At 38.8% G+C, this 24,366-nt stretch overlaps 1 protein-coding gene across 3 annotated transcripts in view; it reads right to left on the bottom strand.

Annotated features, from left to right (window-relative positions):
- Positions 1 to 24,366, bottom strand: part of FHIT (fragile histidine triad diadenosine triphosphatase) — a 939,513-nt gene that overhangs the window by 261,185 nt on the left and 653,962 nt on the right. For all 3 annotated transcript variants that reach the window (XM_060766458.2, XM_060766457.2, XM_067465536.1), the window contains exons 3-4: positions 18,003 to 18,148; positions 15,443 to 15,472 (exon numbers count right to left, since the gene is read on the bottom strand). In XM_060766458.2, coding sequence (XP_060622441.2) covers positions 15,443 to 15,472; positions 18,003 to 18,148 — 176 coding nt within the window. The remainder of the gene's footprint in view (positions 1 to 15,442; positions 15,473 to 18,002; positions 18,149 to 24,366) is intronic.

A 24,366-nucleotide genomic window follows, 5' to 3' on the forward strand; every position in this document is an offset into this window, starting at 1 on the left:
CTAGAGAGATCTAGGGATTCCTAGAGATTTCCTCTTAGATTGAAAAAGAAAGGGGGGGGGTTATTTGTGGGTTTTTTCACTTTCACATGATCCTGCATCCCTAACCCCAGTGAATGTGGAGGGCTGGCTGTAATTTCATTTATGCAAATGCATCCTATTTTTGTAATTGGATCACAATCTCTTTTATGCGTTATTGTAATAAAGCATGTCTACACATAATCCACCTAAAAACTGTAATTTAACCAACATTCTGATCACATCAGCTTTGTTTTTTAAAGGCTGTGTTTAATTAAATAATAATAATAATAATAATAATAATAATAATAATAATAATAATAATCTTTATTTGTATACTGTCCTATCTCCCCAAAGGGACTCAAGGCGGTTTCCAATATATAAGGCAAACATTCAATTGCTGGAAACTTGGTGTGCATAAAAATAACGTAGGGTTGGAATCAGAGTGCCAGTTCTTGACTCAGACATCAGTTCAAGCCCCATTTAGTCCCAAAGCTCACTGGAGAAGTCATCCTCTCTCAGTATAATATTCTTCACAGCAGACAAAAATGGAAAAGGGAACCATGTACCATATTACACCGCATAATAGCTCCACTTTCCCACCCTTTTTTGTCCAAAAAAGGGAGGTGACTATTACGTAGGCTTTACTCACCTATGTGACTGCACCCCTTGGAGCTATGAGAGTTCCCTTGGCTGCCAAGGGACAGAGTTAGACCATTATGCAAGGAACAGCAAAAATACATTTTATCACCCCAAAAATGGAGTGTGCAACTTGTATGTGGTGACAACTATTATGTGATGAAATATGGTATGTTGATTTGGGCTTCTTGGAGGAAGGTATAATATAAATGTAAAAACAAACATCAGAAGGAGCACAGACAGGAATGAATGGAAAACTGCAAGTTGTTTGTACAATGAGTATTGTACAAAGCTGTAGAAAGAGAGTAAAACCTTGCAGATTTCCTAATTCCTAACTTAAAAACAAAGCTAATTCAGGAAAACCAGAAACTATATGCAATATACAATTTGCTTTGCGGATGGCAACTTCCTTCCACTTTGCTTCCGGGCAGCAGCAAAAATATACTGAATTCTTTGCCAACACAGAGCTCATCCACATGGTTTAATACAATTATTGGCACTTAATTCACAACCATGTTTTTTTTTAAAAAAAAAAAAAAGAAAAGAAAAGAAATGATTTATAGGCCATGTTTGTACTGGGAAAAGCCTGTGTATTAACAATGTAAGAGATTTTCTCCAAACTCCCTACTGTGAGATACAGTAATCTCATCATTATCTTCAGAGCGGGCATACCCTTACATGTGCAATTCTGCCAAGAAATACTTTACAGATTGTAAGAAAGAAGCTACCTCTCACTCGAAAGCTATGCAATAAAAATGTCTACTTTCTAGCAGCATGTAGATCCAAAAGTTATTTATTTACTTGAAAAATCTTAATATTCCTTTCAAGATAGGTTACAAAAACCAACCAGAACAGTATCTTATTAACATGGAAAGCTTTCCCTGGGACCCCTGTCTGGAATCCCCTTTTATCTCATCCACAGTGGGGGATTTTATGGTAATTGAGCCAATCCATGTTAGTTATATTTATAGCAAAAAGTCACTCCATATAAATAATCCTATATATTGCCCTTATTTGGGGAAGTAAAATCAGTCCTCCAGATTCACTGACATGAGGGGCATAAGGCCACAAATAAAAATGTACTTGAGAAAACATCTCTCTAGGATTCTCTAGGTCAGTGGTTCTCAACTTGTTTACCTCGTAATCCTTACATACCCCATAATCCTTACATACCACCCGTCACGTCAGCACTTTTAATCTGTACCCATTACTCTGGCCCAGCCCGGTTTTATTGTGTCTTGGTGTATTGTTTTATTGCTTGTTGTTTAATATTGCTTTAACTGTTTTTAATTTGCTTTAGGTTGTGTATTGTTATGTTGTGTTTTGAGGCCTTGTCCTTTGTAAGCCGCATCGAGTCCTTCGGGAGATGCTAGCGGGGTACAAATAAAGATAATAATAATAATAATAATAATAATAATAATAATAACTTGTGGCTCCCTAGTTGTTTTGGCCTACAACTATCAGAAATTCCAGCCAGTTTACCAGCTGTTAGGATTTCTGGGAGTTGAAGGTCAAAACATCTGGGAACCCACAGGTTGAGAACCACTGCACTAGGTCCTCCATCATGACATCTACCAGTTGTTGCCCACAGAAACTCACCAGAGGACCTAGAGATTCCTAAAAAGGCATTAACTATAACAATCTCTAGGTCATCTAGTGCAACTCTTGTGGATGTAATGCTGGAGGGTCTAGATCAGAGCTTCCCAAACTGTGTGTCTTGACACATTAGTGTGTCAGTTGCAATATATACGTGTGTGGCAGAAACGTAATGAGAATCCTTTGAGTCTATGTGAAATAGGCAATCAATCATATCAATGAAAGATTTCCATGAATAAAGTTGTGTCCTCATACATTTCATTATTGCAGTTTATGTATGTACCCATATATCTTATAACTTCCAGTTTGCTAGCAAAATTGTGGAGGCTCCTTATTTGGAGGCTTTTAAGCAGAGGCTGGATGACCATCTGTCAGGGGTGCTTTGAATGTGATTTTTCTGCTCCTTGGCAGGGGGTTGAACTGGATAGCCCACAAGGCTTCCAACTCTATGATTCTATGATTCTATGAAAACTGAATGACTGTGTCACCAACATGAAATTATTGGAAAGCTCTAGCCTAGAGATCTATAGAAAGAACATTGTAAATAATCAAATCCACAAAAAATCAAACTATGGAGGATTGTATTGCCACAGCAGTGGAGCTAACTATCAAACAACAAACATGTTCATTTTTTAGATGTATGGTGTTGATCCTAGGTCCCTAGTAGACTGAAGCTGGATCGCCACTGCCATATAACCCAGGATCCCAACCCAAATTATCTGCTTTGAACTGGATTATATAAGTCTACACTGTCAGATAATCTGGGATAAGCAGATAATCTGGTATGAAATCCTAGGATATAGGGCAGTAGAGGTCCAAACTGAAGACTAATTGTGAGAGAAATACAAGATAATACAGAGAAAGGATTCCCCGAAGTACACAGGCAAGAGGCCACTATAGACAATATTATAATCCAATAATATAAATCATAAGAACGTTTTTCATATGTATGCTATAATCATAGAGCATTCAATGTACAAACAAAGCTTGTTGAAGTTCAAAGTTTCATGTAAGGAAGATTTTGTGTTAAGAGACTTTGTATTTTGAATCATTGTGTAGTATACTTTGAACTTCAACAAACTTTGTTCATACATTGAATGCTCTATGACTATAGCATAGCATACATATGAAAAACATTCTTATGATTTGTATTATTGGATTATGTTATTGTCTATAGTGGCCTCTTGCCCAAGAAATTCAGGATAAACATTCATTCTAATAATCAATAATGTTTGGTGTACTTATTAACATCTAATATGCTCCAATATTTCACAGATGAAAAGTGGGAGACTTGCAGCCAAGCAATATTATGTGTGTTCAAGATGACAAAAGCTATTAATGAAAAAAACTCACAAAAGCTAAGTGAGGCTGCAGCAGTTTGCTTTTGCCTGTGATTACTGAGAAAGGCAAAATTCCCTCTCCCACCACTGAGTTTTTTAAACTCAGTTTGTAACAATATAAATTATTTGAAGACAATGTGGAAGAAGAGAGAAACTGGGACATATTAAAAGCAGTTGACAAGAGAATGATCTTGCCAAACTAGGACAGTTGGAGAGTATGCATTTTGGTTTGCATTTTCAAATATGGTAGTGAATGTAAATGGAACAGAAGATGGCACCTGAATCAGTAATCTGTTGCCAATAGAAATATAACAATATAGCCATTTTGTTTTCTCCTTCCATTGTTTTTTAAAATATATATCAAAGTTTTTTTATCATATATATGAAGCAACCTGTAAATGTATTGTCGAAGGCTTTCATGGCTGGAATCACTAGATTCTTGTGGGTTTTTTCAGGCTATAGGGCCATGTTCTAGAGGCCTCTAGAACATGGCCCTATAGCCCGAAAAAACCCACAAGAACCAACCTGTAAATGTTGGTAAATTCTTCTTAAACTAAAACTGAATGGCCTATGATAATATCATGCTCTGGGACTCTGAAGGAGTTCTACAAGATCTCAGAGGGTGCTTTTGTCATAGTGCATGAAGGACATAGATCTTTCTTCACCACTGTCTGTTCTCCATGGGCCACCAACAGCTGTGAAATTAGGGGCCAGGGCCAAGGTATGCTTTGCAGGAGTTCTACCTGCATAGAACATTAAGCTCCATCTCCCCATCCAGGACCACAAAGTACATAAGAAGACACATTTCAATATTACATGTGCATGTGTATGTTAGCATGGCAGCCCTTGGTTATCATGCCAGAAATGCATGATTCCTTTTGCAAAGGTGTCCTGGATTCCCTGTTATTGGTCTGCCATTGTGACCAATTAACTTTTCCAGAGTATTGTGGGAAGGGCCTTGTTGGTTGGATTTTGAGGCTCCAGCAGGGCTTTATTTTACCTTAATGTTTTCCCATTTGTTTTACATTGATTATTATCTGCCTTAAGGGAGGGCTTTTTAAGACAGAAAGGAGGAGTATGATAGTTTCAATGAATAAATAAAAAACAGACTTTTCCAAGACATCTCAAGGTGACAAATCAGTACTCACAATGGTGCACACCAACTGGTGTGCTGGCAGTTTATTACAAAATCTGATATGACTTGGCAGCAGATATATACAGGGACAGAAGTGTGGGATTGGGCTGTAAAGTGAAGAGTCCCATATGATTATGTCAAAGTTAAACATTTGAAAGCTGTCATATAAAACAGAAAAGACAACACAATGTGGGAAGAAAAAAAGGGAAATGTGATGAGAGATTTCTAGTTGTATTGCATGCGTCAATTTGACTTAGTACTCTAGTACATATCTTCTTGATTTCCCTGATTCCAAAATGAGCCATGATAAAAGATAATAATGTGTTCTCAGAAATAATCTCAAGTCATACCTACACTGACAAGTTAATCCAGGGTCAGTCCAGAGATGACCATATAAACGATGAATCCAAGGATTCCATAGCACTGAGGCAGGACAGTAAAGCAGTATCAAAGTCAATTAATTCTACAGTGTAGATGCACCTAAAGTCTTAGGGTATGGGAAAAGATTATTTTATTCTTACAAATAGTCCACAACATTTTTGGCCCAGAAATATTTAACAGCCTTCTTCAGGGGCTGCTAAAAGATAAACGAATGAAAAGAGGCAATATGTAAACAACAAAAATTATAATGGGAGACAAGTTACAATTTGCAATAGAAATTCTACACACACACACACACACACACACACACACCTTGCATTAAGTGACTTGGAAAATATTTTAATTTTGAAAAACATCTATTAACCAAATGCATTTATGCAGGTACCCAATATTACTTATGATGAAGCTTGAAAACCACCTGCAGGAATTCCTAAAACAATGTATTCAAAGCTATAGTTAGCAGTCCTTTCTGCTTTTCAAAATCCCACCTCATCAGATTATGGAATTGCTGCATTGTCAGACGTAACTACAACAATTGAGTTCTATCATTGCAGATAAGTCTGATGATGTCATCCCATGAAAAACATTACCTTATAAGCCAGGCAGCTTCCCAAGTGAGGACTTTTCAAGGTGCTGCATAGATGGTGATGGGAAATTATGATTGCAGTCATCTTCTGGCCATGGGATACATTGGGAGCAGGCAACTGGAAAGATCCTCCAGCATCCTGCAGCAACCATTTTTCCAAATGCATCTTGTAACCAAAATTTCCCATTACCCAGAAATGCAGTGCATTGGGAATCCTTCGGTTGGGGTGCAGAAAAAGATTTTGGGGATCGTGTTCCTATGTTAACAAATATTCAGTTTGCCCTCCACATTTGCTAGGTTAGCTGCACAGAATCTGTGTGAAATGCAAAAATCACTGAAAGTTGCTCATAAAATTGCAATGGAGGAACTAGCATTCCTAGAAATTTGTAGGTTTCTGAAGAATGAACTTATGGTCAGATTCTGGAAGACATTGACCATAGAGTCATGTTGAAGGATGTAGAGATTCCTAAAGAGAATGTTTTAATCAAATCCACAGTTCTGAAAAAGTCCAACCTGCAAATGGTAAATGTGAGGTGATAAACCTGGTTTACAATCTACTGCACAAGATGTCAGTCAGTGTCTCAAACTCTGAATTTTTTTTTTTTTGGAACCTTGCAAAAAACAAGGAAGCAGTCCTCTACACATACAGAAGAAACTTTTTTTCTTTTTGGAAAAATAGAGAGTGAAATAGGGAGATTTTCATGGATCAGATTGGAACAGCTTGAAAAAACTGTCTAGATGTTGTGGGAATACATGTATACAAGCACAGCATTTGCTGTGTACACTGTAAAGCCACTTTGAAAGACCTTATTTGCCCACTTCCTATTCTGCTATCAAAATTCCCAACCTCTTGTGAGTGTTCTGTCAATCAAACATAATCTTACCCAACTGTAAACTTAGCCTTTATGACATGCAAAACGTTGAGTGGAAAATAAAGCTAAGTTTGCTGCTTCATGCAACATAAGATGGGATTTGAACTCATGGCATTAGATATGAAAAGGCTCTGCATCAGGTAACAGAAAGGTTTTGCTCTGCAATTTTGAAATGGGAGCCAAGATTACATCTCCATAAATCTCAAAAAAAGCCAAATCTATTTTTACAGTAGTTCCTTTCCCACGTTGGCCTTGTAGCAGAATAAAATGCAGTTAGACGGATGAGAAAACTTTACTAGTTACATCTTCATACTTGCTTACAGACCTGGCTGAGGTGTATTATATTTTTTTATTCACTTAAGTGTAATCTTTCTAAAGACACATTTATTGAAGCATGCTTTTCATCTTGAAAGGGTGGGTATATTGTATTGGGATGTTTTGTTTTTCTCTTAATTTTTGTATGTTTTTAAATTGATTTTAAAATGACTATATTTTAATTGTTTTAAAATTTGACTGCAAATGTCTTTAATTAATGTGATTGAAAACCACATTGAGTGCCATTGTAGGAGAACGGTGACATATAAGATAAATAAATCAAATATAGCATAAACTGGAGGGGACACAGTTAGGGGAGAGGGATTACAACCCACTATTTCATGCCGAGAATGCCAAGAAATGTCTACTTTACTTTGTAAAGACAGTATTATTGCACATCTTAAATGCAGAACATGAATTTGTCTACATGTTCTCTAGCAGAATATATAAAGTCTTCCTTGGTAACCACAGCAGAGTCTGAAAATTCCCTTTGAAGGCTTATTCGTACTTCAGGTGCAATTATCCCAGCCCTCTGGACAAGTCTGGATTTTGGAAAGTTTGGCATTTCCAGAGAAGGGATACTCAACCAGTACCAGCTTCCCCCTTTGAAAGACACATTGAATTCCAGATGTATATAAAGGTGGGATATAATCACAAAAACAGCCTATGTTCTGAATGAGCAACAAGTTTTGCAATTCACTGATTGAAAGATGTAGGAATGTTTGGATGGAAAGATCATAATTAAGAGCAAGATTCACTGAAAGATTTCAGATCCATACTTTGGTCTTTGCCTTGATCTATGACTATGATAAATGGATAGCTTTCACAACATACACAAGACCTTTTTAATGGACCTGCTTGAATTCTTATTTGGAATGTAGCGGACTCTATAACACTATATTACTTGGTAGGTCCGGTGTTGGAAAGTGTCATAACATTCCATAGTGTAGGAGCAAAAAAGTCTCAAGTCCTATCATAATTCATAGAGAATTATGGGAATGGCATTTGGTCCCTTTTCCCTTCCAGGGATCTTCAGTTCCTGATATTTCTAAAACAGACTTCATTATCCAAGTCATCATTTCCATTTATCACTGCCTCACAGTCCCACAGTATTCTCAGTTCAAAGAGTGTCACATCTATCAATCATTGCACTGCTTTCATTTTCCTTTGTCTCCTGCAGCCATCAAACCAAGATTTTTTTATACTGCTTCTGGTATCAAGGGATGGTGGCAGTGAAAAGGCCACCTTCCCTTTTCTAAGGAAAATCATCAGAAGTTGCAAAGCTTTGAGATGTCTGTGAGACTTCCTTCCATGAATCAGCTCAGATTTTTGGGTTAGAAACAGTGTAAAGTGGCAGCATCCAGGAGTTTATGGTTTCATCCAGTCCATGTCTACATACTATGTGAGGTGACTATCATGACATTTACATATTTTGGCACTCATTAGGAAATGAATATTCTGAAAAGTGGGGAAATAGTTTCTTCTTCCACTGAAATAGAAATCCTCATAAAGTTTACCATGTCCAGAATAAGTTACAAGCTTTGAAATATTTGGCTCTTTTTAGAGAAAATAATTCTTCCCCGGTTCAGATTAAAATTCCAGCCAAAAGGGAAAACTTTCTATTTAACAGCCACCTTCCCACTTATTCTCTCAAACTCCCACAGTCAGGAACTATACAAATGTTGCTCCTTCATAAAAGAGTAAATATAAATATTGGCTTATTTCATTTTCCCATACAAGAATGAAAAAAAAAATTCCTACAGAGATGCAGAAGTCTTGAATTTATAAGAGGCATATCTCAAGCCACACTATCCACTTGAAAGAAACAAATTGACTAGTTATGATTAATGCACAAGGACCATTTACTACAAAAATGATGGCACACCTATAGGCCTACAGTGGTCACTTATGGTTTCCAGCTTTTTCTTTTCATGTCAGGAGCGATCGAAAAGCTGCAAGTTGCTTCTGGTGTGAAAGAATTGGCCATCTGCAAGGATGTTGCCATCCTGTGGGAGGATTCTCTCATGTTGCTGCATGAGAAGCTGTAGCTGACAGACAGGAGATCACCCCGCTCTCCGAATTCGAACCTGCAAGCTTTCAGTCAGCAGTCCTGCTGGCACAAGGGTTTAACCCATTGCGGCACTGGGGTTTCCAGCTAAGATCATATAAATGTATCCTCAATGAGATGCAACCAGTTTTTGAGAATAATACAACCCTCTTCATAAGAGGATTGACACAAAATTAGAAATAGCAAAATCCAAAATATCCAGTTGCAGAAGAACCTTCCTGGACATAAGTGATTTGCAGGTTGAAGCCCTTGAACAAAGAAATTACAAAGGAAGGCAAAGAAGAGAAACTAATTAACTGTATTATATTTAGAATTTAGAATCCATTAGCAGAGGAATGAACAAAGCATGGAACAGTACATTTACAAAGTTACTTTGGTACTGCACATATAACAAATGAAATCTTCTCAGAGAGAGTTTTGGACCCTGAAGAACTGGGTTTTGGTCAGCAGATTTATTTCTAGGACACATCAACATTGCCCACTATAAAAATCTAAAAGACTTACATTGCATTATGTAGTCCCTTGAAAATTCAGGATAAAGATCACAATTTGCCTCTTTCTGGACCCTATTGGATCTGAGAACTGTGTAGATATGCTTTAAAACCGAGCATTTATCATAACTCTGAACTGTATCTGAAGAAGTGGGTTTACATTCATGAAAGTTCATGCAAAAATAAAAATCAGTTAGTCTTAAAGATGCTGCCACATTCTCTTTTTTTCTGCGCTCCCCATTACTTTCCCACGTTCAGTATCCTACACAGTATCTGAATTCACTTGCATATCCTTTTACATTATGTACCAACAGAGTTGTCTTTCAGGCAAACCTATTGACAATTCTCTCCTCTTTTTATTCCCAGTCTGGTCTTCAACGACAGTTTTACATGGCCAGCGTAAGGCCTGCTGGGACCTGTCCAGACCCTCTAGAACAGCTGCAAGTGACGGAAGCATGCAGCCTCCCATGGTCTCTGAATCCTTTTGACAGTTCAACAAAGACAATCAGAATTCCCGCTGTGGCTTCCACAGGCCCCACAAAACACTTGCTGGCAGCTGGTGATCACAGAGATTTGTTACTGCTGGAAGGGGGACAAATATTCAATGTCCTGCTGATGACCTTTGTTGACAGTGTTTGCTTCCCAATGATGATGATTGGTGGGGTGATGCAGTCACTAGAGAATTGCCATCCATTTCTATTAATAAAAATGCTCACATGCCATTGCTGTTTCCATCTATTTTCTAGCATTTCTGCCTGTGCAGGAGGCTCAGGATAGACACACACTCGAATCTATTTTTCTGCTGCCTTAACCTCTCTTCTTTTTCTTTGAACAGGGAATACTGGGAATGATCCCAGGGACTACATCTTTCCCCAGTTGCAGCACTGCTTCTCATTTAAAAAACAAAGAGGGTGATTTTTCTGCTCTCATTGCTCAAGGACTGGAACTGTTGAATCCATAAAAAGCCCAGTTGAATTAATACCCTATTGTTATTGAGGACACCAATCCTTCTAATGCATTCAGAGTGCACAATGACATGATTCACTTTGAATATTCAAAACTAGTAGTCCTCAGAAACAAAAGGAAAAAGAAGAGAAAATAATACATAATTTACAGGGGAAATGGCACCTATAAAGACATTTCACTCTTGCTTATTGATCTCATCAGACAGGGTGCTATTTGGCAGCATACGCCATTTGGCCTTCTTTTCTTTTAGATGGAGCCCCGCTGACTCCCATCCCATGATGTAGAGCCACTTCTGGTGGGGCTCTGTTAAAAAAAGGGAAGGTCAACTGGCATATGTCACCGTGACAGCAACATGGGAGGCTTCCCTTGTTGAATTAAGATCAACAGGGGGAAGCCAGGATGGGGCAATGGGTGAATTGGGTGAAATGAGGCACAGGCAATGAGTTCTCCATGCCCCTCTATTGGTACTGTCAGATTCGCCATGATGCATGGAAAATCTGGTGGCCCGTTTGATTAGTCCATAAGATTCCTACAGGAGTCCATCAAGGTGTCCTGATTTAATTCAGCATTATAAACACCTTTGCAATAGAAATACCACTTGGAAAAAGGAAAAAAAAGGGAAAGAATACAAAAAAGGCAAGCTTTGCTGTTTAAAAATAGTAACAGATGGTGCTATACAGAAATTGTTACACCACCTTACAAGTGACAACCTCAGTTCCCTGTTGGACTAAGAGAACTTGGAATGAGAGCATATGGAACTCAAGGAGGGAGGTACTTAGACCTTGTCACCATTTACAGCTCAGACGTGTATCCATGGGATTCACTTGAACATATGTGGCTGACAAACTGAGGAGTGCTCAGCAGGCAAGGTACAACTCTTTTTGGTGTCACTGGTGTGTGTTTTTAAAATACACATCTGATCCAAAAAGTGAAGAAAGTGCAGAGGTTCCATTTGACAGAGCTGGGCAGAGAATATCGACTTCATCATTTCTGGACCAAACCAGCTGGATAAGAATCAGTCAGGAGGAAATTGTTTACCACTTTGGGAATTTGTCTAAATCCCATGTTTCAGATAAAACAAGTCAAACTTTAGCCCTCATATGAAAACCCACTGACTTTTCCAGTTTGGTTGATTTCTAAAAGTTTGGAATAAATTATAGTGAGTTTATACTGGAAGAAACCTGTAATCCTAGGATTGTCAACAGTTAGTAAATAATAGAATCAGGTTTGCACCCCCTCCCTCAAATCATGTTACCAATCATATCTTTATGATCAGGACAGGCACATAGTTTAAATTCAACATTAAAACTATCTGGGTTTTTACTTCCTCTTCTGAATTGTTGTTCCTCTTAAAAATGGTTGCTTGTTGTTAGATGCTCTAGACTTGTGATAGGGAAATTGCATCTCATGGATCACATAGTCTGACAAAGCTATTTTTGAGGAATACACCCCCTCCCCATTTGTGAATTGTGTATGTCTTACATTGAAACATATCCCAAGAAGAGTATGGAGGTGATTATGTATGTACATATATGTACACACACCGTATGACCCCCTTATGCCCACTGAAGATATGTTCTAAGGACTTCATTACATTGAGGTCCCTCATCCAGGTGATAGTGGGAGGTTTCATCATGGATTGTGGTGATTCCGGTGGGGCCCAGCAAAGGGGGGGGGGGAATTGGTAACCTGTCACCCTACACCCCACATTGCCCCTCACCCTATCTCATGTGGGAAAGTGCTGCAGCCCGGCTTCTCTTGTTGTTTTCTATGCAACATGGGAAACCTTCCATGTTGCTGGCACGGCCTCCTGCAATTCTTATACTTCTGTTCAGGCATGGAGGCCTGCTGGAATTAGATCAATGTCATTTGATGGGATCTGGTGGGCTCAGTACCTGAAGAGAGGTCCAAGTGTCATCAGACGGGCAATTTTGTCCATCTGATGAACTCTTTAGACTCTCATATGTAAATCATATTTCAAATAATAAGTATGTGTGATTTATAAACTCGAGAGTTTCCAATTTCAACAGCAAGACATGGTAGTCCTATTGCTTTTCTCAAACCAATGAAACAAGAAGCTCTAAGCACATTTCAACACTTTTCCAATTCACTGGGCACATCTAGTGGCCTTTGCTTCTCATATAATAATAAAAAAATGATGTTTCCCCTGAATTCTCAAAATAATGTATATGTTTGTTCATGGCCATTCAAGGGAGTACTTCTTTCAACTAATGCACTGCTCATGAATATATTTTCAAGTAACCCAGAATCCAACAGAGAGGTCAATACCACCAGCTGTGGGTTGAAATTGAGATGTGTAAGGCTCTGATTAGTCAATCAATCCAGTCCTTCAAATGTCTGTAGAGGTGTTATGAGAATATTGCTTATTGGTCTAGTCCTCCACGCTAGAGATTATTGAGGATGTTGCTACATGGCTAAAACACGGCTCTGATGCTACTGGTAAAAAGAGTTTTCCATGCCAGCAGTGAGCAAAGGAAGATAGATGCTTTTGAACTGTGGTGTTGGAGGAAACTTATGAGAGTGCCTTGGACTGCAAAAAGATCCAACCAGTCCATACTTCAAGAAAGAGGAAGTCACAGGAAGGAGGGAGCAAGCTTGTTTTCTGCTTCCCTGGAGACAAGGGCGCGGAACAATGGCTTCAAACTACAAGAAAGGAGATTCCATCTGAACATGAGGAAGAACTTCCTGACTGTGAGAGCTGTTCAGCAGTGGAACTCTCTGCTGTGGAGTGTGGTGGAGGCTCCTTCTTTGGAAGCTTTTAAACAGAGGCTGTCAGGGGTGATTTGAATGCAATATTCCTGCTTCTTGGCAGGGGGTTGGACTGGATGGCCCATGCAGTTTCTTCCAACTCTATGATTCTATGCTTCTATGCCTATTTCAGAAAAACTTGACTGTTGGCTTAACAAGAACTTGACAGCCAAATGACTAGAAATATTTGGCAGCTGGTTCAACATTTTGTGGCAGCAACAGGGAGTGACTCATGCCATTGGTGCCATTCAACTTTAATTAAATTCCTTGGTAATTTTGTTCTCAAGGGAAGGAACAAATAAGTTCAGCAGTTTTCCTCCCTCTGTGGAAAAATGCTTAGAAAAGTGTGCAGTTTGCAAAGACTGTTTGTAGTTCAGGACTTACTCTGTGCAAAATTGACATGGTGCAAAAAATTTCATGAGAAAAATAAACCTCTTGGAGAACAGCATTTTCTGTGACCAAAAATTTAGAAATACAAAGGTCTGAACTTGGTAGCAAAGGTCTGAACTTGATAGAAAGGAGTAAAATAAGGGCCATGAATAGAGAGGTAAAGGTAACTCCATGAAGAAAGAAATTTCATTACTGAAATTTGTGGGTCTTTCCTTGTCAGTCTTCTAAATGCCTCTCTATTTCTCCTTTCGCTCTACACAGATTTCTTCTTCCATCCCTGCTAGTGATTTTCAGGTGACAATAAAAACTGTAGCACAAATAAGGTCAATGTAGCAAATGGAAAGGGAGAGAATTGCTTCCATTTTCTATTGTCAGTTGTTAACCTTATATCTTAATCAGCCCTAACAAGATCTTTAACAGAGAAATCCTAAACTCACCCCTCAGGACGAGAGGTATGGCTCTGTACACTGAAGGAATGGTCACCACATTGAATGCATGTTCTGTCGGGGGGGGGGGGGGGGATGAAAGCATACAACACAACCAGAATGTATACAATATATAAATGTATAAAGTTGCAAGCACCTTTCCAGGATCCCTTGAAATGCTTCCACAATCCATCAATGAAGGACTAGAACAGCCAGATAAAGTCGCAGCCTATAAAGTCACAAGGATCAGGAGATGGTCCCAGAACACAGAATGCATCACCAAATACATCATATGTAAGACAACTGTATTGCCCATATGGTCACATCCAAAAATAATCTAAAAATGGATTTAAATACTCTTTTGTTCCTTGTTTTATGAGGACCCATCTAGGAATAGAAAGAAAACTCCCTGTTTTTCATCTCCTAGCCAAAAAAGAGAGACTTGGGGAAATAACTCAGAGGAGAGAATGTTTGCCTAGAGCATTTACATTTCTGTATGTGTCTTGGAAAATTATTCTGGACAAAACCCACTTGGGGGGGGGGGGGGCATCTGCAAAACTGTATTTATTTATTTATTTGCAAATAAGACTATATACATTTCACAAACTATATTCTGATTGAAAACAGTGGGGAGGGGGATGTCCAAAACCTACAAAACAGTGCATATTTCTGTGCAGTTATATGAATTCTGGGCAAAATTTGCACAGAAATATTTACTTTTTCTTGCAGTGGGAGAAACCAACCGAAGATTTACATGTGTAAAGATGAAAAAGACAAAAGATTTACATCCCTACAAAACACACAAATGATTTACATCTTTCTCCAAAAGAAATAAAAAGGTGGAGATTACACACACCCCAGAACTCACATCTGTCTTTGGATAGATAGCACACAGAACCCTCTTAACCAAAGGTTTCAAGACTTATGTAAGCTGGAAAAAACTCTCTTATAATGCTGTGAAAAGAATTAGATGACAGGCTGAGGAGGACAAAAAGGGGATAACATAACATAACCACAGGCAATTATATGACAGAATTGGCAACAGTAAAAAAAAAGAAAAGAAAAAAATTATGAGGACATAGAAAGAGGACTCATCTAGAACTTTCACACATCACAGGGCCAGTGGCCCTGTGGGCTGTGGAGTGTATTTGTAATTCCCAAAAGTAAGGTTTCCAATCTCTGCAGAGTTCTAGTTAACACAAAGATAAAACTTTGACCCATCCCAGGCTTATCCGGCAGGGACTCTTCTTCTGCTTTAAAAAATCCCTTCCCCATTCAATTCTGATGAGACAGGAATATACCCAATATTTTCCCAGTGTCCAAACAGTCTGAATTTCCTCCTGCTTCAAGGATAAAATAGCAATGCAGCAATGTGCTGCAGCTGACTGAGTTTTATTAGTTCGCATAATTGTCTCTTATTAATTTGTACTCTGCATAATAAAATAAGCACTCACCTTCACCGTCTGTCCAGCTTCGGGACCATCCTGTAGACAAGGAGGAGGGAAGGGAGGAGGGGAAAGTAAAAAAAGAAAGAAAATGAGATGGAGTTAAGGGCAGCCAATGAGGCTCTCCTGGGTATTCACAAATATTGGCCATTAATAATTTAGATCCAATTTCATTGTGCATTAATTTATAGCACTCTCATGGGTGCGATTTGGCACCAAAGCGTTTAGGGACAAGACACCTTTCTATTTTGAGTCCTGATCGAATGGGAAACTACGGTCGGAAGAGGAATAAACGCTGGCACATTTATTCCCCCAGCCCTCGCTATCTTATATCACAGATGCTCCCAATAAATGTTGGTGCTCACCAAGATTTATGGGGGCTATTTATAAAAGACAAGTTAGTTGTTGGCAGGCACAGTACTGTAAAGTGGCCTTCTCCACACAATGCAGTTTTAAGAAAACAAAAAGGGTCTGCGATGTCAGAGGTGACCAATGAGTCAAGTCCTTCACTGTCATGTCCCACTGTCATAAGCACGGATGGGGAGGCTGCCATTTCATGGAGGGTTGAAGCAATTTTTTTCAAGCTTTAAATTCTAACTTGAACTGCAAAGATGAAAGCCGGAATAGAACTGATGGTGTATGATGGTACACTCTGTTTAGTCATTCACTGTGGCATGGCACCATTAAGGTTGGTGTCATCGAGTGTAGCCATTCATGATATCACCTCCATGGACCTACCATACCAGATGATATAGAACCCTTAGTAACATTTTTTGCACTACTGTTACTTGTAAATCATAATTTTTGTATATCACTGAGTGTAATGGCAAAATCAATGATTGTAGCATGTACTAACAAAACCATGTGATTCAAAGTGTCATTGTAACTGTGTGATAATGATAGCTCTGATATGTGCATTAGAAGCTTCAAAAATAAATTATGCAAAGAGCCTTAGCCTGGTGAATATATTGATACAGTACATGTAAGTTGGGCTTCTGAAAAATATTTTCATGACAGGGGAATTTTTATAAACAACAATAAATTGTATATAGGCTGTCACTTTGAGATTACTCCCTCTGATGGTGTCATCTGGTGCAGTCCGCACCTACGACACCCCTCTCCCCGCAATGCTGTCACTGACTTTAGCATATATATGAAAACCTAAGGATAGGGGCTGGAACCCCTGACCTTATACTTGATATATATATTTACCTAAGTTTAAAATATTTGTGTCCCATCTTTCATTCTTAGATGTTCAACATTCAACAGAGATAATGGCTTCATTTCTGTTGCTAGTTCAACACAATTCCAGGCCATTTCCAAGGTACTTTGGATTACAACAAGAATAGTTACTAATTCTACATTGTAGCTGGATAAAATCATTTCCTATCCAGTTATAGTGGACATTAATGTTAATGTCGCAGGATACAGTGGAGGCCAAGGAGCTTGGCAGATACTTCTATTAATTTTGTTGCTCATAATGTCCTGGAATTCAATCTTTAAGAGTTGTCTCTGCTACTTCAGTGTATGCACCTTGTATCCTAAAAACAGGTTGCACGTGCATGAACACACTGATCTAAATCCAATTATTAGAGTAGATCTTGAATTAGAAAAACTTCAAAAATGTTGATCAGCAAAGTTCATTCACTCAGTCTATTCTAGTTGGAATTAGCAAATGTATTTAGGTTAAGGGATGGTATACTAGTTTGAGTGTTGGACAAGGACTATGAGAGATCTGATTTTAAATCTATGCTCAGTCACAGAAATGCACTAGGTGTGATCTTGTGCAAAGTCACATTCTTTCAGCCAGGGGGAACAGCAACAATGTATATACACTCAAAGGTACAAGGGTTCATGTATATCCAACCTGTGTTTTTATGTGCCAGAAGGCGCAGCCCTAAATATCATTCTTTTTGTATTCAACAAATACCTTAAGGCCACTATCTGAGACTGAGGACCTCATCAGACATGGTGACCCTGTGTCCGATGACCATTATATGGGTCTGTGTAGATCCATATAATGCAGTTCAAGGCAGTTCACCTGCATTATATGGGTCTACATTGCCCATATGGCAATGTAGATTCAGCCAAAAATTGGGGCTTAGAAAGCCTTTTTTCTGAAATGGATCTTTCAAGTGTCTGAAATTTATTTCCAGATCTGAACTGAGAGAACTTCACCATAACCACTAGTTTTGGTGAAAATATAACGCTTAATGGGACACGGTACCTTGTAGGACATGACAAATCCAGTTCTGTACCCCTCAAAGCCATATTGGTACATTTGTACATTTTCCTTGTTACACAGCATTGGTAGAATTGTCCCAAAAGACACATAGTTATTAATTAGTCAGGGTTTTTCATTTAAGCCAGCTATAATATTGACTTTCTGTTGTCATGTTGCAGCAATGAATCTTACCACACAAAGGAGATTACAGCTCAGTACCATTCCTTTATTACAAGCCTGAATATCCTCTTTGGGGAGCATTTGTATGTCTATAATTTTCTGATTATAGGACTAGTAAAAAAAAATACTGAGTGGAATGAAGCCACAGTAGAGGCAGAAACTGACCTGAACTGAAATGGTGAGTGAAGTGCCACCAAAATGTTGTTCAACCACATTGCCCACCAGTTGCGTTGCACGAAATAAGTCCGCTACTTCTTCAGGGTGTAGGTCTCGGAATCGTTCCACAGGACGGAGTGGGCAAATGAGAACATCTGGTTTGTGTAATGTTAAGGCACAATTTCACATGTAGGCAACTCATTATAAAAGCTTCTTAATCTGTTTAACAAAGGAGGCCAAAAAGAGGGTATAATCCAATGAGATTTTTGAAAGACAAGACTAAAGCAAGAAAATGAACGGGGTTAAAAACAGACAGAAAGGAAGAGCCACAGAAAAACTGTAGTCTGAGCATATTCTAGTATAATGAATGTTTCTCTCTATTTACTTCAGAAAGCACAAGTTACATCTATGTCATAGGGCTGGGCGGTTTCGTTTCGTTAATTCGTAATTCGTTAATAATTCGTTAATTTTTTTAAATTACAAAACGATAACGAACCATTCTGGAGCAATTTTTTTTAAAAACGAAGTTTTAAATACGTTTTGCAAATGCTTCGTATTTCGTTATTGTATTCGTTTCGTTATTGTTTTGAGGTCGTTTCGTTATTATTTCCGCATGTCTGGGGCAAGTTTTATGGTTGTTTTTTGTTTAATTAGTGAAAAAAAATTATAATATCACACCAACAGTCAACAACAGAGGGAGAGGGAAGCTTCAGAAGTTTTTGGAGGTTTTTAGCGTATTTCGCGGTCGCGTCCGCCATTAACGAATCGATTCGTTATTGTTTCAGAAATCGATTCGTTAATGTTTTGTAATTTTTTTCACATTTACGAAATTTCGTAAATATCGAACTTTTTAAAAGGAAAATTTTGTAATTATTTTAAATAACAAAATGCAACCCCCCCCCCCAAAAACGAATCAATTTTAGAAACAAATTTTTCCGTTATTACCCAGGCCTACTATGTCATACTGTGATTATCTCCAAACCTACATTTCCCCTCAAAATTCTAAGCATACATTTTATAGAGATTTTTCACATTGTAGATTCATCATCATACAAACATTCTGACATTTTCAAATTGGTGTGGGTTCTCCTCCATCTTGGGATTCCTGAGGAATACAAAGCAGGATGCTGTGGACACTACACTTATGGAAAGAGAAGAATATATGTTTTACATTACTTAAATATTTCAGACATTTTAGAACATCTGTTCGCAATCTGTTTAGAATTACATCTTACTCAATTACTCAAAATAGCCATGGAGGAATCTATCAGTTTTGTTTTCCCTTCACATTTCCCACCCCCAAAATATCCCAAATTATTTCCATTGCATTTTTTTAAATGATAAATTCTCAACAAAAGCTAATCTAAGGTATCCTGCAAGCTGGCTGTAAAACTTAAGCTTTGCTTATTGCAATGACACTGACATCTATGTAAACATGTACTAGACTTATCTGCAAAGTATCAAGGCAGATATAGCATAGGCGTACATAGTTTTCTAATACCACCTAACTTAGAAATTAGAAAATATATAATTTTCAAATACTGTCTAAGATAAGAGTATATTTCTTAGTTTAGAAGATACTAGAAAATAATGTGTTCATTTTCTGATGGGGTTTTTAAAAATGCTATGAGATTATTTGCAGGGAGTGTAAAGAGCTGTAGAGTTTAGTAAAGCCTCTCATACATACAGTGTCCCCCCACTTATTCCGGGTGTTATGTTCCAGGATCACCCATGATAAGTAAAAATCCAAAATAAGTAAAAAAAAAATAGGGATGCTATATTTATTTTAATATTTATACATTATTCCAGAAGTTATATACTATTTTAAGTCTTATAAACCCTCCCCACACATACAAACTATATAAACCTTTTCCTTTACCTTATAAACAAAATCCTTCAGTCACTTTAGTTGAGCAGCACAAAAGAGACTGAAGGATTTTGTTTATAAGGTAAAGGAAAAGGTTTATGTAGTTTGTACATAAACTCCTCTCCTCTCTCTCTCTCTCTCCCCCCTCTTTCTCTCACTCACTCAATCCCTTCACCTTCTCTATCCTATCCCTTTCCCCCCTCCCCTCCTCCCTCCCTCCCTCCCTCCCTCCCTCCCTCCCTCCCCCTTTCCCTTGCACACCACACTTCCTGCTGGCTCCTCCTCATGTACGTGGCTCCCCCTCCCCTCCTCCTCCTCTTCCCCCTCCTCTCTCCCCGTTTGTGCACAACTTCTTCACCTTCTTCTCCTCTTCCTCCTCCTCCTCTACCCCTGTGGCTCCCCCCACCTGTCATTGCAGTGGCTGTGCTGGGAAACATGGCATTGGAGGGGATTATTTTAACCAACCATGATCACCAAACGACATGGGGGTCCTCACATGTAACGGGTGAGACTCGGGGCTCAGAGCTGAGAGAGTGCATGAAAGTTGCGGGGGGGGGGAGGAAGCTGTGGGGAGAATATTTAAAATATTTTCAATAAATATTTTAAATTCATATTTATTGAAAAACTGAAAAACAGCGAGTTTGCGAAAAGTGAACTGCGAAGTAGTGAGGGAACACTGTAGTCTTTCCAGAATAATTTAGAAAGTGCCTTCACCAATGTATGCTGTTACTTGATCTAGGAGCTCAAGGAGGAAGCAAGAAACCTACAATGCAACCTGCATGTTCATACCAGGAATAAAGAAATCAGAAAAGCAATTTATTTGACCATAAAAAGGGGAAATCATGTCAACACTACAAAACAGAAGGAGACACATTTGTTGAATCTACGTTCATTTTTACAGAAGGAAAGATTGGGAGATTTTACCTCAGGGAGTGTTTGACACTCAGGTAGTTCATTGCCCTTCTTCAACTGCAATGCTTTATTATTGAGGGCTCAATGTATCAATTGTAAATTAAGAATATCATTTCATTAACCTCAAGTAACATTTTAACAGAATTTTGTTGGCCTTTCTGTCTATCTTCTGTACATGTACACACATCCCTGACATATATAGCAATTTAGACTTCACATGATTTCACACTGAAATCTCAGCTAAGGAGATATTTACTTTTATCCATTACAGAACTGTGAGCTTTCTCACATATTATAAAGAATATGATAAAAGAGTCCACCTGTTTTTAAAGTAGAAGAATTGATCCAGGAAGGGAAGAGGTTCCGAAGAAAGCATCCACTGATTCCCATTCAAGTTTCCTAGGATATGTTTCCTCACACACATTAAGTAGTGTTGAATCTGTAACTGTCATATAAGAGCTACCAAGGTCCTACATCATTTCAGCATAGTGAAATATCTGCTGGTGGGGTTGTGATATGAAATCTCTGTACTGACAACATTTGTGGCTCAATGGCCAATGTTGCATAGTTATAATGCACAATGTATGGAGTGAATGTATCAAAGCAATGTACATTCATATCCTATGTTATGCACATGTGCAATGGTCCCCCATGTACAATTCTGCTCATACCATCATCAACTGGATATGATTGTTATGTGTTGTTTAAATCTCCAAAAATATCCACTTGTGGAGAACTTTTACATTTGTGTATGTCAGTAACACAGAGAGTCAGCATACTTTGAGTGTTGAACTTACAGCTCTGGAAACCAAGATTCAATTTTTTACTCAGCCACGGAAATCCACTGGATAACCTTGGCAAGTCACCTTTTCTCAGCCTCAGAGAAAGGCAAATGCAAATGCCCTCTGATCAAATCTTGCCAAGAAACCCACATGATAGATTTGTCACCATAAAGGAGAAACAACTTGAAGACACATAACAACAATGTCAAACACAGGATGCTGGTCATTACCTCTGTGCATTTGCCTAGAGAATGTCATGCTACACGAAAACTACTCCAACATTCTGCAACAAGTTAACACACCTATTTTTTTCTAGAATTGAAGAAATGCTTTCTTTCTCACGTTCTGGAGACTATAGTAGCCACCCCTACAACAGGGATAAGGCAAGATTAATTAGCCCAAAGTCAACTTGACAGATGTTTATGCAGCTTATTTCAAGAAGCATCTCTTTATGCAAATGCCACAACCTCCCTTGATAAACATTCAAACAAGCAATTACTCTTCTAGTCAGAATGTTTTTGCTTCCCCAAATATTTCTCCTGGAATCTAGAAACAAGTTGTTTTGCCCAGTTTTTCAACAAAGTGAGGAACTGAACCCCACCTTTCTTGTAAGATATCCTTTCCATAAATGACATTCTTGAATCATGTTTCCCTATGCTAATTTAGACACATGGTTTGCTGCTTTCTTTTGCATATGAAGACTTTATATGATATTGAAATTGTAAATGGCACTCTGACAGAGAAGAGATGGATTGAATCTTTCTTCCCTCTACACTGTGGTTCTAATCCAGACAGCTGTGTGACATGATTTTATGAGATAAAAATAGAATTGGAACAAAATGTTACACATTTAACCTAGAGCAGTTCCAAACAGACCTTTATTCCAGGATAATCCATTTTTTTAAAATGCGGATCTTCCTGGGGTCCCATCTACACTCACCCCAGAAAGCGTGTGCTTTCTGGGGTGGATGTCCAGATGTTCGACTGGGACTTCCCAGTAGAACACCGGGATACTGTAACCCTCTCCCCAGAAGCTCCCAAAACACTGTTTAAAAAGAAAAGAACTCACCCAGGCTCCATCAAATGGCTGCCAGAGATCTCCTGGCACGTAGAAATGACAGTTTTCTGAACTAATTTATCCCAGAAAACTGTGGGAATACTATCTGGACTGCAGTCCAGACACCAGAAGTAGTGGGTTTATCCCACACCTTCCAATAAGGTGTGGAATAAACCCACCAACAAATTAATTCGACACATACCAGGGACAACCCCCTTTTTATTGAGGAAGTTTCTGCATTAAAGGGGTTGTCTGGATCCACCCATAGAGTGCCATCTGATCGTTTATCTCAGGTACATATCATCAAAATGCATATGATAATAAAACATAGGCACAGCTCCAATATACTGAATTTTTCAACATTATTATTATTATTATTATTATTATTATTATTAGGCCTTTAGTTGTGAACGTTTGGGAGCTGTGATCTGACAAAAATTGGAGTCTCAAAGAAAATAGGGCCTTTTGTATTTGGAACAACTGAAGACAAAACCCAAGATAACAGGAAGATCAAGAAGCGTAAACACTGAATGTGAACATATTATGAATAATAATGTTTTAAATGTATTTTAATTTAATGTTTTATCTATTTTATAAATATGTTGTATGTTGTCAGCATCGAATTGCTGCTGTTGTAAGCCACTCTGAGTCCCTCTTCAGGTGTTGAGAAGAGTGGAGTATAAATGTTGTAAATAAATAAATAAATAGTATCTGGGGTCATTATTTATTTTCAACGTCCCTTTTTGCAAATTCATAGTTTATAATACTGCAAGTTCTTTGTGCCTTCCTACTACCCAGCCCATCTTTTGGCAATATTCTGAGACTTTACCCAGGAGTATGTCCCATTGATCTAAGCTGAGTTTACTTTCTACTTGAAGTCATTCTCTTTAATTAAGTCTTTCCCCCTTGTACCATTCAAGGCACAAATTGCTATTTGTTCAGAACTGGAAATGAGAGTTATTAGTACGAGCCTATTACTCTTGGTCATGTTCTACCGGTATCTATTAGGCCTGGGTAACAACGCAAAAATTTGTTTCTAAAATCGATTTGTAATTGGGGTGTTTTTTTGTTTCGATATTTAAAATAATTACAAAATTTTCCAAAAAAAAAAAAAGTTCGGTATTTACGAAATTTCGTAAATATTTACAAAACATTTTGTAAAGATGGCGCCCTTTTTTTCCCAATATTTTTTAAATATTTTTTAAATTTAATTATTAATTTAGTAGAATAGGGAGGAGAAATTATTATTGAGGGAAGGCAGGCACTCACTCTGGCGGGCCCTCTCGCTCGCCGCTCGCTCGCCGCTCGCCCTCTCGCTCGCCGCTCGCCCTCTCGCCCTCTCGCTAGGATGGGTTCCTTCCAGGAGGGGCTCTTTTTCCCAGGCTGCCAAACTACAACTCCCAGGATGCTACAGCATTGAGCCAATGAAAGAAAGAGAAGGAGACCTCCCTCTCGCCCTCTCGCTCGCCCTCTCGCTCGCCCTCTCACTCACCCTCTCGCTCGCCCTCTTGCTCGCCGCTCGCCCTCTCGCTCGCCCTCTCGCTCGCCGCTCGCCCTCGCCCTCGCCCTCGCCGCTCGCCCTCTCACTCGCCCTCTCGCTCACCGCTCGCCCTCGCCCTCGCCCTCTCACTCGCCGCTCACCCTCTCACTCGCCCTCTTGCTCGCCACTCGCCCTTGCCCTCTCGCTCGCCGCTCGCCCTCTCGCTCGCCCTCTCGCTTGCTCAGCCAGCGAGAGGGGAGCTCCCAGCAAGCCAG

This window comes from Anolis sagrei, chromosome 2 (assembly GCF_037176765.1).
Source record: "Anolis sagrei isolate rAnoSag1 chromosome 2, rAnoSag1.mat, whole genome shotgun sequence".
NCBI lineage: Eukaryota > Metazoa > Chordata > Lepidosauria > Squamata > Dactyloidae > Anolis > Anolis sagrei.